This window comes from Bactrocera oleae, chromosome 2 (assembly GCF_042242935.1).
Source record: "Bactrocera oleae isolate idBacOlea1 chromosome 2, idBacOlea1, whole genome shotgun sequence".
NCBI classification, from domain to species: domain Eukaryota; kingdom Metazoa; phylum Arthropoda; class Insecta; order Diptera; family Tephritidae; genus Bactrocera; species Bactrocera oleae.
Window position 1 is genome coordinate 70,709,477 of NC_091536.1, and position 17,343 is coordinate 70,726,819.

The 17,343-nt window shown below is 34.7% G+C and overlaps 2 protein-coding genes across 3 annotated transcripts; one reads left to right on the plus strand and one right to left on the minus strand.

The window, feature by feature from the left end:
* Window positions 1–6,500: 6,500 nt before the first annotated feature.
* LOC106622001 (organic cation transporter-like protein) lies at window positions 6,501–9,884 on the minus strand. 2 transcript variants are annotated; one of them, XM_036368162.2, is made up of 2 exons: window positions 8,888–9,884; window positions 6,501–8,820 (listed from the first exon to the last, which is right to left on the minus strand). In XM_036368162.2, exon 2 carries the CDS (start codon window positions 8,795–8,797, stop codon window positions 7,085–7,087), a length of 1,713 nt encoding a protein of 570 aa, XP_036224055.1. In that variant the 5' UTR covers window positions 8,798–8,820; window positions 8,888–9,884; the 3' UTR covers window positions 6,501–7,084. The 2 variants fall into 2 exon arrangements, with proteins under 2 accessions (XP_036224055.1, XP_014096515.1); XM_014241040.3 differs by having other exon boundaries at window positions 6,501–9,884.
* A 4,361-nt stretch (window positions 9,885–14,245) lies between these two features.
* eIF3d1 (eukaryotic translation initiation factor 3 subunit d1) lies at window positions 14,246–17,028 on the plus strand. Its single transcript, XM_014241054.3, has 5 exons — window positions 14,246–14,570; window positions 15,038–15,185; window positions 15,247–15,728; window positions 15,800–16,092; window positions 16,161–17,028. Exons 1-5 carry the CDS (start codon window positions 14,372–14,374, stop codon window positions 16,719–16,721), a joined length of 1,683 nt encoding a protein of 560 aa, XP_014096529.1. The 5' UTR covers window positions 14,246–14,371; the 3' UTR covers window positions 16,722–17,028.
* Window positions 17,029–17,343: the final 315 nt, after the last annotated feature.

Consider the following 17,343-nt stretch of genomic DNA (forward strand, 5'->3'; position numbering starts at 1 on the left):
TTAATTTACAATGCGACGCTAAATGCTCTCATTTGCTCAACGCCAACAAACAACTGGCGATCTACTCAAAATTGCTTTATTGACCATAGTATTTATTTCTCATTCAATCAAAAATCAAACAATCAACGGAACGTCAATTCCGTTCAGTTATACCGAATTCAAAATACCCTTCATGAAATTAAAAAAATGTTTAATAATCTGTGACAATAATTATTTTAAGACGTCAATATAGTTTAGAAATGGTTTGGTTTCCAAAATTATCGTTTCATAAAAACTAAAAAATCGATATTTTGAAGTTTAGCTAATGCAATTAGTCCGACTAGTCAGACTATACTAAATATGTTACGAATATACACACAAGTGTATACACATATTTCACGCACAACTTTTGAGTAAGTACAGTTAAGGCTTTTTAAAAATTTAATTTCAGCAACTGAAAAAATCCGACTTTTTCATAGAAGGTATAACAGCGTCAACTAGTAGTTTCATTGTCTAAAAAGGCCGGTAGTTGTGGCAGTCAAGCCAAATGAGCGGGGTTGCTGCCAATTACCGTACACACACTTCAACTCTGTGCATACAAAGCTTTATACTTACTCATCTATCAAACTATGGTATATACAATATGTACTATAGTATTTATAAGTAATCTCACTCAGTCACTCACATGGCCTTCAAATGCATATAAACAGAGAACTACTAAGCGAACTTAGTGATTTGCTAGATAAAACAGCTGATTGCGGAGTTTTTTCTAGTTTATGCGCTCTCTAATACTTTTATATCTATATTCGTAGACATACATATGTGCAAATATATTTCAGCCTATACTTGATTTTGAGTATAGTAAATCCACAGAGAGCACTTTAAGGGTTGGTTTTGGCGCCTAAAATCGTTTTTTATACCCTGGCACGTGTATATTTTGTTACCTTAAATATAAATATGTTGAGACAACTCCCAAATGAAGCGCTGTGATGATTTTGAATACATTTTTAGAAACCACATTGCTAGTTTAGTGTTCATATTAAAGCGTTAAGGAATTAACATATCAAATTCGTAATCGAATGGTTTATCTATTTCATTTAAATTAATTAACTAAACAACAAAGACCTGCTTATATATAGCAAGTATATTCGAATCATATATGCAAATACTAACAAATAACAAATTTTAATATAAATAAGAACACAATTTTCGAGATAAAATAAAAATTTTTTATTTGCCACTAAATGGCAATCATCTGTTATCTCTAGAAAATTCAACAAAAAAGTGTGGCATTAGCACAAATTTATAAAATATGTTTTCTCCAAAAATATTGAGAAATTCACTTTCATTATATAAAAACCATGATTTTGCCAAAGCAAAGTGTACTTCGGTTGCACCGAAGCTATAGTACACAAATGATTTTGATCGGTCAATTTGTATGGCAGCTACATACATATATGTTGTGGTGGTTTGATCTGAACAATTTCTTCAGCGTTACTTTAGACAATAATTAATGCCAAATTTCGTGAAAATATTTTCTATAATAAAAAATAAAATAATTTCAGACCTACAAGTATATCTCAAAACTGCGGTCGAGCTAGTCTTCACATATATACAGACAGACGGACAGATGGACATGGCTACACCAACTCAACTAGTTATGCTGATCATATAAGTATACATATATACACTTACCCATATTTGTATATATTGTATTTTATATGGTGTTCGATGTTTCCTTCTGTTAAAAGATTTTTTAATAACGGTCATACTATGGAAAATAATATCAAAACTTCGAGTGTATTTGTAACTTGAATAATGTATTAAAAATAATAATTGAATTAACATTTGAATTAAATTTGTTTTTATTATTTTATAAAAATACGAGTTTAAACAAGTAAGGAAGGGCTAAGTTCGGATGTAACCGCACATTTTATACTCTCCCAAAGTCAAATGGTATACTCGTTTGAGATTTCTTTGTGGATTCGCACTATGGCATAGAAATATGAAAAGAACGTTATGCACCGAATTTGGTTGAAATCGGTTAAGCAGATCCCAAGATATGGGTTTTCACCTAAAAGTGGGCTGTGCCACGCCCGCTGTCTAATTTTGAACCCGGTTGCTATAAAGTCATCTCATACCATCCCAGAGATAAAATTTAATGTCTCTGGCTTGTTTAGTGCTTGATTTATCGCGCTTTTAGTAGTTTTTAACAGTACCGTTATATGGGGAGGGGGCGAAGTTGCCACCCGATTTCAACTATTTTCACACTGTAGGTAGAGGTTCTAAAAACATTTGCTTCCAGTGACTTCCACATTAAATCTATTAGGGGCGGGACCACGCCCACTTAAAAAAAATTTAACTGCAGATGCCCCTCTCTAATGTGATTCTGTGTACCAAATAACAGTCTGGTATCTTATTGCGGAGCTTAGTTATGGCAATTTATTTGTTTTTGATTAATGGCGTTTTGAGGGCGTGGCAATGGTCCGATTACGCCCATCTGCAATACCAACCGTCTCACGGTACCAAGAAACATGACTACCAAGTTTCATAAAGATATCTCAATTTTTACTCAAGTTAGAGCTTGCACGGACGGACGTCCGAACTAATCGAGTTAGATATAGGGTTATATATATATAAATGATCAGGATGAAGAGACGAGTTGAAATCCGGGTGACTGTCTGTCCGTCCGTCTGTCCGTCTGTCCGTCTGTCCGTCCGTCCGTGCACGTCCGAACTAATCGAGTTAGATATAGGGTTATATATATATAAATGATCAGGATGAAGAGACGAGTTGAAATCCGGGTGACTGTCTGTCCGTCCGTCCGTCTGTCCGTCCGTCTGTCCGTCTGTCCGTCTGTCCGTCCGTCCGTGCAAGCTCTAACTTGAGTAAAAATTGAGATATCTTTATGAAACTTGGTAGACATGTTTCATGGTACCGTGAGACGGTTGGTATTGCAGATGGGCGTAATCGGACCACTGCCACGCCCACAAAACGCCATTAATCAAAAACAAATAACTTGCCATAACTAAGCTCCGCAATAAGATACAAGACTGTTATTTGGTACACAGGATCACATTAGGGAGGGGCATCTGCAGTTAAAATTTTTTTAAAAAAAGTGGGCGTGGTCCCGCCTCTAATAGGTTTAATGTGCATATCTCCTAAACCGCTAATGCTATAATAACAAAATTCACTGGAAGCAAATATTTTTAGCACTTCTATTGACAGTGTGAAAATAGTTGAAATCGGGTTGCAACTCCGCCCACTCCCCATATAACGGTACTGTTAAAAACTACTAAAAGCGCGATAAATCAAGCACTAAACACGCCAGAGTCATTAAATTTTATCTCTGGGATGGTATGAGATGACCTTATAGGAACCGCGTTCAAAATTAGACAGTGGGCGTGGCACAGCCCACTTTTAGGTGAAAACCCATATCTTGAGATCTGCTTAACCGATTTCAACCAAATTCGGTGCATAACGTTCTTTTCATGTTTCTATGTCACAGTGCAAAAATGGGCGAAATCGGACTACAACCACGCCTACTTTCCATATAACACCATTTTAAATTCCATCTGATTATTTCACTTTCCACTATGCAAATCAGGCAACAATGACTGTATCGGGATAAAACTTTGCGTGAATAATGCGATTAAAGTATGCCACCTTGTGGCCAAAAATTGTCTAAATCGAATCAAAACTGTTTAAGCCCCTAAGTACTAAATATGTGGACCCCAGTGCCTATAGTTGACCTTCTACCGAAAATATCAGCCAATCCACAAAGAAATCTCAAACGAGTATACTATTTGACTTTGCGAGAGTATAAAATGTTCGGTTACATCCGAACTTAGCCCTTCCTTACTTGTTCATTTTGAATTTGAACTTAGTATAAGGGTTACATGAATGATGCAGTCCTGGGTACTTCTTTTATAATAAAAGTATACATTGGCCTTCGGGATTTAAATTACGTAGGAGTAAACTATTCATTTCTTATCAGTTGTTTTTTCATGTTTCAAGAAAACAAAAATTTTCAAAACAAAGTTCAAAATAAAAATTCATTAAGTTATGCACCTTTAAGTAGAGGGGATAAAATGCCGAGTTCTCGTCGTCACAATTTCTATCCTTGTGGTCATTTCATAAATAAAATAATGACTCATTCTTGAATACTACAAATAACATTATTTTATGAACCAAGAAACCTGAAAAAAAATTCATAAAACGCTACTCAAAAACAAATAAGGAGGGGCTATGTTCGGGATTAACCGAACATTTTATACTCTCGCAATTTGTAAAAGTCAAAAGCGAGGAAATACTTTCAGCTGTTATTATTTTCTATTATTAACCTTGGTCTAGACCATATTCAGCGTTAAACTACTTTATTTTTTAGAGAAATTGTCCACTTAATTTAATTAAAAAATACCACATATTGACCGATATAAACATATAAAATTACTGACATATTGAAGTCCGGTCAAATTAGACCAAAAAAATGAGAGTGAAGTTACATAAATTCACAACAAGCTGAAAATCCCCTATATGGCAAGAATTCTATTCAAGGTCAAGGGTCAAAATATGATTTTTTTGCGATTTTTTGTGATTTTCCAGGACAAGGATTAAAAACTTATGATTATGAGCCAAGTTAGTTGTTACCTTAAGGCTAACCACCGCAAAGCCTTAAAGAATTTCGAAAAAGCAAACAATAGGTGACATACATATGTATGTATTGTTGATGTTAACAATTTAACTAGTGAACACGTGCAAGCAATTAATACCGAAATCTTTTGTTTTGCACACTCTTTCAAAATTACTCATTGATAAACAATTTTATGTTATACGCCATTGTGACCCTCAGGGAACATCTGTCTCCTGTTTAGTATGTAGACAGAACGATTAAGCTACGACTGAAACTAAAGTATGGTGAGAAACTTATTATCACTAAGATATCCGGAGCATCACCATTCATATGTCTAATAGATAATTATCAAAAAGTTAATAATGATATTAGCAATACTGATATGATTCGGCATACATCATTGACGGAGGATACTTACTATTGTGTGGGATAGCGAAGAAACGTTCAACGTTATTTTAGATAAATACGTTGGGTACATACGTCGACATTTTTGTTCCAGAGTTACTGTCGTATTCGATCCACAATAAGTCTAGGTTTATTTCAATGTTAAAAGAAAAGTTTACTGCTGAAAATCAATATCTTGGTAAAACAAGCAAACAATTAAGCTTATGTTTTGATAATTTTTGACTTTTGACCTTGAATATAATTTTTTCTATACAAGGGAAAGATGGGTAACTTTGAAATTTTATGTATAATTATCTCACCAATTTTCTTCTTGTTGTTAATTTATGTCACTTCAAATGTTTTAATTGACCTTACTATTGATCGATATATGTACATATTCTGTATAGAGTCTGGGAAAATCTTTAGATATAATATATGTATGGGAACTGGGATAGTTCGGTAACGATTACACATATTTTTGCCATTAAACTAATGTACATACATACGAGTATATCCAGTGTTATACGTTCACTTAATGCTTCTAAGATATCTTACATATTGACCATTATGTACGGTATATGCCATCCTGAAATTTAAAATTCTAATATTGCTTAAACTACCCGATTTTGTCCAATTTTGGCATTACGACATATCGTTATATAAGTAAGATAACTCACAGAATAACCAATCTGCATACCAGTACAAAGTCAAACGGATATTGGAAAATCGTTATATTAGGTATATGAGGGCCCTTCACCCGCTTTGATCTATTTTAAGCACAAGGGAACACTGTTATTAGGAACAGATGCACCCTGAGTTTCAATAGGATAACTCATATATTTGCATTAGGTACATAGGGACACGGGGAGGTATTGACCCAATTTTACACAGTTTTGGTATGAAGACATATTGTTACCAGAAAAAGACGCTCCTTGAGTTTAAGAAAAAAAGCAAAAATCGTGGAAGTTATTTTTAAGTTATTGTCCGATACATATACAGTGCGAAAGACTTTGACTTCATTGGGCCGATATTTTGATTAGAGGATAATTTAAAATAAAGAAACGTTAACTTCGGCTGCACCGAAACTACGAGTATAATACCCTTTACTGTAGCAGGTTTTTTGTTCCAATATTTCCAAATGCTATGACCTGAAGCTTTCCGATGCGGTACATGCTGGTGGCAACAGAGGAAGACACAAATTTCAAATGGATGAGGGATTGATGGATGTGACTTCGTAGCTGTAATTGGTCTGGTGCAAAAATCGAGACAGCTTGACAACAAGAACATTTAAATTACAGAAGAACCAATTAAAAAATGCAATACAAATAGGTAGATACAATTTACTGCCTGAATATTTACAAAAAAAAATTAGTTTTCTAGTAAATGGTAACAACTTCAAGATTATAAAATTTTTCAATTCAATTATATTTCGAAAAACCACATTCAATCTATTGTAGTTTGAGCGCCATGCATTTTTTTCGCCTGAATCAATATAAAAATCATATTTTTGAGATCTAAGAATTATATTTATATATATTAATCGATTTTCATTTATTTAGTACATCCACTACATAAATGTCCATTTATAATTAACAATTCATAAAATAATATAGATTATTGTTGCTAGTTTGTAGAATTCATATTTATAACTCATCACAATTTGATAATATTTAAGCAGATAGAGTGTACTGCAAGTAAATGCAAAATTACGACAGTTGAGTTATACAGCAGGGTAATTCTTGAAAGCAGTTAAATACTTTAAATACTTTTTGATAAATGTGAAAATTATGATAACTAGTACGATAGTCTAAATTAATATATACATACATATACATCGTATAACATATTTGGTTGAAGTTCCCAAAAGTTTGGTTATATAATTTAAATAGCCGGAACACAATGTATAAAAGTTGAAACTTTTTTTTTCCAAATTAATATATGAAAATAATATATATTTAGATTAAATCGAAAGGTTTACGAGAATGTTATTATAAGCTCTTGGGTTTCTACATATCTGCACAGCTGGGCGCAAAATGAAATCAAATTTTTTAAACTAAAATTTGAGTATACAAGTATATCCTTAACTTTTCAACTAGTCAAATTTTTTATTGGTATTTTGTCAGGATGATTACCATTACTGTTCAAAGGCACATTTTCCATGTTATCCACAATAAATATGTCTTTATTAGATCGCTCAATCTTCGTATTTACCCTTCTACCAAAATGTTCACCTTCCTCTATGGTCTCCAGCGTCGGCTTATTGTGTGTCTCAGGCAGCAGCAACGACAGTAGTCCACCGATGAATGCAGCGCTTCCGAAAAGGATTAGCGGTAATGGACGCCATACATTGCTCAGCATATTGATGAAGGGCGCTAAAATTCCGCCAATGCGTGCCATCATCGAAGACGCGCCCAAACCCACATTTCTCACTACCGTGGGGAATTGCTCAGCTGAGAAGATGTAAACTGTGCCATAAGAAGCGGTGATAGCGAGTTTACCAATCATTGCCAGTACAATTATCAGCCAATTCCATTCTTTCGGCACGGCAATGGTGAGCAGCAGCGCGAATCCGGCTACCAACATACAGCCGCAGAGTATGGTGCGTCGTCCCCACCGATTGAGTGTAAAAAGCAAAAAGGTGAATGCTGGAATTTCAACCGCGCCGGAAATAACAAAATTCAACAGTATATTGTTACCCAAAGCGTTTGTGTTCCACGAAAGTCCATAATAAGTACCACTATTCACAAACCAATCGAAAAAAATTAACAACGTTTTTCGACGTAAATTCGGATAGCGTAGTAAATCAAAAACGGATACTGCTCTGTTAGTAGTCGTAGCAGTTTCCTCTTGTGTTTCCTTGGTTTTCAATTTTTCTACGTTTTCCTCATCGCTTAGTAATCGATTAATTTCAGCCGCGTCTAAGTGTACTTTGTTGAAACGAGCGGCTTTTTGAATATTGGCGATCGCGGCCTCTTTACGGTTATTCGAAATCAGCCAACGAGCAGACTCTGGTATTATCCAATAATAGCCGATAAATAAAAGACCCGGTAATGAAATTGCTATTTGTAGTGTGCGCCATTCGTTTATAAAGTAGGCGAATACCGCTGTAAGCATGAAACCAACGGAGAAGAACATCATCAAGAATATGCCGGCATATAAACGTTTCTTTGGACCCACCATCTCCATAGCAATGACATAAGCAACGAGGAACACTCCCGAAGTTGTGGCGCCAATTATGAAGCGTACAATTATATAGGTAAGATAGTCTGGTGCAATACCGGCCAGTATGCCAAACGACACTTGAATCAGCAGCGATACAAAGAAGACCGGCTTTCGGCCACACTTATCCGACAATTGTCCGAAACCGATACTACCAACTAAAACGCCAAACATAAATATCGCATCACTAGTGGCTACCAAGAAACTGTGATCACAAATCATATTCCATTCTGTGACGGCGCTGTTTGTAATTTTGGACCGATCATAAATGTAGCCGTTACAAGGCACCGTTTCATTACTCAATGTAATATTTTGATGCAGTAGCGAGTTGCTGTCATTATACGCCAGCACACTACTACCCAACAACTGATAGTATTTATCTTCAATATTAAAGTAGCTACAAGCCTCATAACGTCCTATATTCGGATCAGCTGTATCTGCTGGATACGCTAAGCGCCACAGGTGAGCCGGCAATTCGAAATCGTTTGCTTTGCTGTCGTTAAGATGAGTGTCATTTGCCTGGTGCTCAAAAGGAAGTTGGCAACGGAAGTTCGGTTTGGCAAAAATAAATGTACGCGACATTTTATGAAAGGCACAAGAAATAGCTGTAAGACAGAGTAAAAAAAATATAAGACGTTGATATTTGCCGAAATCTCCCAAGGGCACAAGCACCTCATCGTAACCCATTTTTGCAACTGTTTATGTGCAAAAGCGGCTGCTGTTGATTTGCGTATACTGGCTTTAATGTTTAGTTTGAATATCTGCTAGCGAGATTTCGTCTTATTGGTTAAAGGTATAAACTTATAAAAACCGCTACCTGTGCTCTTTGCGATTTGTATTGCGTAAAGCTCTCAGCACTCACAAATTATTGTAGGTATTACACTCTCCGGAAAGTGGCGCAACAACCACGTCACTGGCGAACTGTTGAGCGTGAGACGCTACGCAGACGAATCACCTTATTTTCGGTATGTACCGATGCAAACTCATGCTTATTCATAAACACGTTCGCTTACTCGTTTATCTGTATATGCTGCCGGCATTTGAAATTCATATATACATACATATATATATATATATATATAAATATATGTTGTACTCGTAGCCCGGCGGGTGTGCGCTGGCCGGCTAAGAACGTTCGGCTCAATGGTAGATATTCACGTGCGACCCGTTTCCAATAGCGATTTCGCATATAATTGGAATGTGAATTAATTTTCTCGAAGCGGTAAATGTGCACAGAACTGGCTGATACTATTGATAGCGACAAACAATCAGTTGAGCAACTAGATACATATTTGTTTACTGTTTTTCTTTTTATTGGTGTATATATGCATGTTACTTAAATATTTTTACGAGTTCATGCGTCACTTCTGTACTTCGCACTGTGTTTTCATCAGCTTGTTCATACTATAACTGCACATATGCGACGAAATTCAAATATACTAGGTATGTATGCGTTTATACATACAATTCTATTAAAATATTGCTAAAAATAACCACTACACCGCTCATTATGCCCAACAATTCTAAACCCCTTTTGTAATTTCATTAAAGTATTGCTAATTTGATGTTTCAAATATAGACTGTGTAATTTTCGAAGTTTTTAATTATGCGGGTGTTTCGCCAAAGAGATCTGAATGGTTAGAACTCGAAAATGTGACTGACTGAACTTTCGTTGGTTTTCGAGTTGGCGTAGAACGGTTATACATATTCTATAATATATACATGTGTATGTACATAAATATGTACACATACAGAAGTTTACATTTGTACATATATTTCTACTTTCATTTTACAAATGAACGTAGACGTTGCCGATAGAACGATGAGCACTTGCCAAAATAAGCTTAACGCTGCTTAACTTGTGCACTCAAATACGTTAGATATGTACTTATGGAGTAAATGCGTAAGTGCGAGTACGTATTGTATCTGTTTACAAGCCGCGTAACTCCTTATGAGCAGACTATGGTATGTGTACGCTTTCGTTATCAATATTTGTTTATAAGTATGTAAGTAAATGGTAAATTCGTTTGTGAAATGCTTGGAAAAACTTTATGTTCCCAATAGTGACATTAATATATATAGGATATATAATATATATATATAAATATGTTATTACCTTATAAATCACGCTGAGAGCGACGCACTTAATCGAGTGACTCAAGCTTGCATAAAAATATGTGAAATGGAGTTGTAACCATTTGAGTAAATGTGATAGGCACCCCTAATTATGTAGAGTGAAACTCAAAGACTAAAACCACCCTCAATAACGACATAGTTATACGAGTATTTAGATATTTTGAATATATACATACCAACCAACGTAAATATGTGGATACCATATGATCAAATTTGGCCCGGACTAATAAACAAAACCAAGATTTTCACGTATCTTAATACAAAACTTAATTACCGCCTTTAAAATATGATCCTGATCCAAAACAAGCATGCCAACGCTTAATCCATTTTTCATAGACTTGTTACAAGGCTCGGCTGGAATGGCCCTCAGCGAATTTAGGTTTTTTCGGTTTCGGCTCATTTTTAGAGTGCCATTCGCTAGATTGCTCAACATTTTCAACGTCATATTCCTAAATGCAAATATGCGTTTGATGAATTTATGATCTTCAGCTACGTTGTCAAGCATTTCTATTGCGATCTCTACTCCATGTCATTTTTGAAAAAAATTCAAGCTTTTTGATACAAATCTAGCATTGACACTCTTCATACCCTAAATAGGTATGTTGAGTCGGTCTGTAAGTTGTGTTGAGATCCACTGTTATCTTTCTGTTACCAATTCGACCGTTTTCAAGCACTATTTCTATAAATTTGTCGACACCAAAAGTTATCGCCATTAACGCTGACGTTTGAACGATTCGCAAGAAGCAAATTTTCGATGACTTCACGATCTTCACGGAATGCTTTGTGACACTCAAATACATGTGCTCGTGATAAAGTAAACTCTCCTAAGTCTTCTACAACTTTCTAAACGATTTCGAAGTCGTGATTCGAATGGAAACAAATAGGTTCATGCAAACTCGTTGATCGATTTATTTTTCATGATAAAAATAGACAGAAAAATTTTTCACGCAGATAAAACTTCATACAAACATATAAGAAGTTTTATCAATCGATTCTACTTGCGTGCGCAGTTAATATGGGCCAGTCTGAGTCAAATTGTATCAGATTATATGTGTTCTAAAAGCGTTCATTCATGCAATTTCTACATTAAATAAATACTTTTTTTTTTTAATATTGAAATACTATTGCTAATGAAAATATCAGAGATGGAAGAAGAAAGAGGTATGTAAGTACATACAAGTATATGGGTATACATATGTATATAAATTTTTTGTGGAAATATGAAATGAGCAATACAATAACAAACTACAAATATACATAAAACCGTTTAATATTTAAAATATGCACATGTATAAAAAATGTTTACATAAAATGCTTTCTCAATTAACGTAAAAATATTGTTCGTTAACGGAAAACTACCGTAATCATTGAAACTAGCAAACAAAGTATGAAACAATAAATAATAAGAATAATATCATTATGTGAATCATTAAAGATAAATAATTATAATATTAATCAAAATATTTGTAAATCAACGAACAACACAATTTATTAACAACTCTAAACAAAGTTAATGAATATTCACCTAGATCAACAATTTTGGGAATTATGAATAAATAATTGCGTAATTTAAAAAAAATAAATTTCTCTACAAAATTGTAAGCATTGCAATCGTGGAACATATCGTTTGATCACTGAATTTTTGCGAATAAATTTTTTATTAGTAATACTAAGGTACTAGTAGCAATAATTTTCTATGAGTATAATAGTTATGTATGTATATTCTGAATAGATGTAGGATTATAGATAGAAAAATATATTTTAATCATACTTATACTTGTATGTGTTTTCAAAAACGCAACAAGCGTTATAACTCTATGCTATAAAATGTTTGCATCGAGGTAGGTATACTTACTTACATACATATACTTATACTTTGAAAAAGAAATTCCAGACTCCATTCTTGAACTAAGTTAGCCCTTCGTTATATAGTGTACGTCACTTAACTAATGATTTCAATTGGACAATGGAATGGTTCAAAATTGTGTGCAATATGTTTTCATCTAAATTGGCATTGAAACTTAAATTAAAACTCTTGGCAACATCTTTCATTATATATTATTGATATTCAGATAGTCAATTGCTTATCCGCTTATTCAGCTTAAACTACAAATAGTTGAGAAATTCGTGTTCTAACTAGTCGAATGGCTCAGGCTTCAATGTACTAAGAGAATAAGGTATAATTCAGAATAAAGCTTATTCGCCACCAATACTTAAACAACCACATCAATATTATTAAATATGCAATAAAAATTCGATTCAATTGTCATCAAATCAATTCAATTGATATCAATGTTTATATAAAAAAAGATACATATGTTGATTGGAAGCAGACGGAACAATTCAGTTTCCTTCGGGGGAGACTTAACGTTTGATATCTAATAGAGCAGAGCGTAGCTGGTATTGGGAACATAATTTTATACGGTTCCCACGACAGCCGGAAAAATTTTTGGAATTGGCGAATTATTTCTAAAATAGTTTTCATCTTAAAAAATTACAGGTTCATAAAAACCGACATGAAATTTGTCAAACCAATTTTTGACGATCTTTTGCGATAGTGTCCCCATAGGGCGGTTAGGCTAAGTACTTATTGGACAGCCCTTTCAGCGAATTGCACTCCACATAATAATGAACTACGCTACACCGATATGGACTACGAGGACTCTACGTTGGACAGTGTTAAGATGGCTATTCATGTCTGATAAACACCACCTTACAACAATACCTGCATGACCCTTATAAACCTACAAACCCAATCGACGTCTTTCACAGAAAGATAAATAAAATCTTCATTTTCTCTTTTACTTGTTGCAGGTAAAACCCTTCAAAATTAAGGTAGAATTATCTCGACATATCAAACTTATCTATAAATGGAGAGTTTGATAGCTTACCTCTTTCCATGGGCCAACCCCGTTAAAAGGACTTGGTGTTGTAACTTTTCTTAAATGATACCATTAAACTAAAACAAGCTTTGCATAGCTCAATAACTGCAACAACAAAATTAATATTCACTTAGAAAGTTGATAGTCAATAATTTCACAACTTAATTTCAAGTAACTAAAGAACAATATTTAACAGATTTGCCGACTGTAACTTTCTTTATTACTTGCTACCCTATTCTATCATGGTTATTTCTAAATATCTGGCTAAATCAGTTATCCATTTGGATTGTCATTTATGGGAAGAAGAAGCAAAATTGCAAAATAGTATTCATCGTAAAAAGGGAGAAGAGAAACTATCAGCTGATCAGATGTAAACAAAGATACATTCTCTGAGTCTCAATCGAGATACGTAAAGTCTGCTTAAGGGTTGAGTTTCTATTAACATCCAAGATGGCCGACTTTTGACCGGAAAATGGTTGCATATTGATATTTTCTTTTAATTTATGAAAAAGTTGTCCCAAAAATATTAGTTTTATGTAAAATTTTAGTATTTTATCAGTCAGATTTAATATATATATTCTTGATTGATTTTAATATATATTCTTAAATGAGCGACTATTATTGGAAAATTCCAGCATAATTAAGATATATATTATGCCTCTTTTTAACTGTAGTAAATTAATAAGTGTTCACCACCGAAAAATGTAAGTGCAATTAGCAAGCTGTCAAATAACGGGATACACAAAATGCTTATTCAACGACCCTGGAGACAAGTTTTATAAATTTATACAAAAATAATAATTATATTAAAAACAAAATAAGTCTGTTCATGTCAAAAATATTCAAATGTGTTGCCAGTATTACCAAACTTGAGCATTGCGTAACAGTGTTGCTTGTTTGGTTTTTTTATGCGCAACCCGTTCTCAGCCATGTTGTTTATATTGTGAACGTACGCCTCAGAGGGAAAAGTACTGTGAATGGGCACATTCGCTACTCCCTTATACCATGATATTGACGTATTGGTCTATTCTTTTTCTTTCATTTCGTTTGTCATCAATTGAACGGTGGAGCAAGAAAAAGTGCTAAAATTAATAGAAAAGGTTGATTTATTACGCGAAATTAAGTAAAAATAGCAACAATGAGTGAGACTATAAATACTAGTCAACAGTTTCCGCACTTTGAAAAGCCGACAGTGCAATTTAATGAAAATGGCTGGGGGCCATGTGAATTGCCGGAGACTTTTCGCGATATGCCATACCAGCCGTTCAGCAAAAGCGATCGCCTAGGGAAGATTTGTGATTGGACCAGCAGTTCTAATAACGACAAGAAATACCAAAGTGAGTTTTGTATTAAAGTGTTGTATAAATTGTGGAACAGGGATTGGTCGATTTTTTTTTAAATTGTGAGGTTATGTTGTCTGGCTGGTGAATCGTGGCAGCCATATTCACCTTTGCAAGCTTAAAATTTCCCTTGAAAGAGAAATGTCAAACGTATCTTGACTGCAAATCTGTAAAATAGCAAAAATAAAAAAAGCGTGTCGCTGTTTTGTTTACATATCATTTATAACGACATTTACAGAGGCGAGCAGCAATTTCGTGTTTGCAATATTTCGTAATTCCTTAAATATATAAAAAATCATTTATTATTACTTATACGGTAGTTTTCCGCTAATGCTTGTTAACATTTTTGTAAAATCATAAAAAATCAGTATATTTTAAATAAGTTTATATTTTGCTTAATGATTCCCCACAACCGAGGCGAAAACATTTTTATCATAAATCTTGATTTTGATTAACTATTACAGATAAGTACGCCTCGTCATTCGGTACTGGCAATCAATATGCTTATTATCATGAGGAAGATGAGACTACTTTCCATCTCGTTGATACGGCTCGCATACAGAAGCCACCTCATCAACGTGGACGCTTCCGTTCAAACATGCGCAACAACAGGTATGTTTCCACATTATTTTCCTAATAAAGTATATTTGTAACGTATTGTCACTCGCTACAGGTCCGCCCGTGGTCGCAATCAACGTGGAGGATTGAATTCTGGTATGACTACTTTGGGTGGGAAAAATGTCAAAGCCCGTGATCCTCGCCGCGGTATGGGTAAAAAGTTTGGATCGCGTGGTGTGCCACCTAAGATTCGGGAATCGTCTGTTGCTGTCCGTTCAGACTGGACCTCAATTGAAGAAATGGACTTCCCACGTCTGACTAAACTTTCGCTGCCAAATATCAAAGAGGGTGAGGACATAATAACGTGCGGTACTCTTGAATACTATGACAAAACTTATGACCGCATTAATGTGAAGAATGAGAAGGCGCTACAGAAAATTGATCGCATTGTACATACTGTCACTACTACCGATGATCCCGTTATTCGTCGTCTTTCCAAAACTGTGGGCAACGTTTTTGCTACCGATGCTATTTTGGCCACCATTATGTGTTCCACACGATCTAATTACTCTTGGGATATTGTTATTGAAAAGTTTGGTGAGTTTTATTGTCAACCTTATTAATTTATTTAAGGTACTGATTTTATGGCATGATCTCTATAATTCCAGGTGATAAAATCTTCATGGATAAGCGAGACAACACTGAGTTTGATTTGTTGACCGTCAATGAAACATCTGTTGAACCACCAACTGACGACGATAGTTCTCCCAATTCACCACGAAATTTGGCAATCGAAGCAACATTCATAAACCACAATTTCAGTCAGCAAGTGCTGAAAACCGGCGACAAGGAACCTAAGTATAAGTTCCAAGAAGCCAATCCATTCATAACTGAGGATGAAGATGTTGAAGTTGCTAGTGTTGGCTACCGTTATAAGAAGTGGAACTTGGGCAGTGACATTGTAAGTATAACAAATATAGAATACTTCGTTTAAAGTGCGGAATTTAATATTTACTTATATCACTATAGGTTTTAGTTGCTCGCTGTGAACACGATGGTGTATTGCAATCACCAAATGGAGAACCTCAATTCTTATCGATCAAAGCATTAAACGAATGGGACTCAAAATTGGCGAATGGAGTTGAATGGCGTCAGAAATTGGATACCCAACGCGGCGCTGTGTTGGCAAACGAATTGCGTAATAATGCCTGCAAACTAGCCAAATGGACCGTACAAGCTGTGCTTGCCGGTTCCGATCAATTGAAGCTAGGTTATGTTTCCCGTAGTAATCCACGAGATCCCTCACGACATGTCATATTGGGAACCCAACAATTTAAACCACATGAATTTGCTACGCAAATCAATTTGAGCATGGATAATGCCTGGGGTGTTCTACGGTGCATTATCGATATTGTAATGAAACAGAAGGATGGCAAATATCTGATTATGAAGGATCCCAACAAGCCCATGATCCGTTTGTACGATATTCCAGACAACACTTTCGATAGCGAAGATTCCGATAATGGCGAGGGAGATGATGGTGAAGCTTTCCAACCAGTTTACACATACGGCAATAACAAGAGAATTTAAATTTAAAACAGCAAAAGTAAATTAATTTTATGTGTATGAAATTGGAATCTGCTATTCGATTGTTTATTTTTTGATAAGAGAAAAGCCAGCATCTAGATTGCAAAAAAACATTTTTTATATACAAAAATATTTAAATTGAATTGTTAATCGTAGTTATTTGTAGAGATTAAAGACAGACAACTCGTACATATTTGTATAATCGATAATTCAAGCAGCACAGACTCAAAATACATTCAAAGTATCTTAAACAACTATAATGATTATTCCACAATATAATAAAAATAACGGCCTATCCTTAGTGCTATTAGATATTTGGAATAAAACCAATGAACAACGCAAAAGGTGGGCATCAAAAAACAAAAAAAAGGAGTTTTATTCTTAATTTCAAAAACAAAAGAAGTTTCAAAGTCGCATTCGGGTTCGAACCAATAACGAAATAAATTGGCCGTTTTACTCATATTGGGAATTTCCGAAATACTATTCATCACTGCAAATCCAATCCGTAGGAAATTTTTATTTGTATTTTGTAAGTACACATTTATTTCGGAAGTAATGGAAATGACCGATTAAGCTTCGTTCAGCAATCAATAAAAAAAGCGCGCGAGTGTAGCGCACGGTGTTT

What these genes read in the sequence shown, in the direction of transcription:
- LOC106622001 (XM_014241040.3), bottom strand. Translation starts at nt 8,902, where the DNA reads ATGGGTTACGATGAGGTGCTTGTGCCCTTGGGAGATTTCGGCAAATAT.
- eIF3d1 (XM_014241054.3), top strand. Translation starts at nt 14,372, where the DNA reads ATGAGTGAGACTATAAATACTAGTCAACAGTTTCCGCACTTTGAAAAG. An exon ending in TAACGACAAGAAATACCAAA is followed by an intron (nt 14,571 to 15,037) that starts GTGAGTTTTGTA and finishes TAACTATTACAG; the next exon opens with ATAAGTACGCCTCGTCATTC. An exon ending in TCAAACATGCGCAACAACAG is followed by an intron (nt 15,186 to 15,246) that starts GTATGTTTCCAC and finishes CACTCGCTACAG; the next exon opens with GTCCGCCCGTGGTCGCAATC.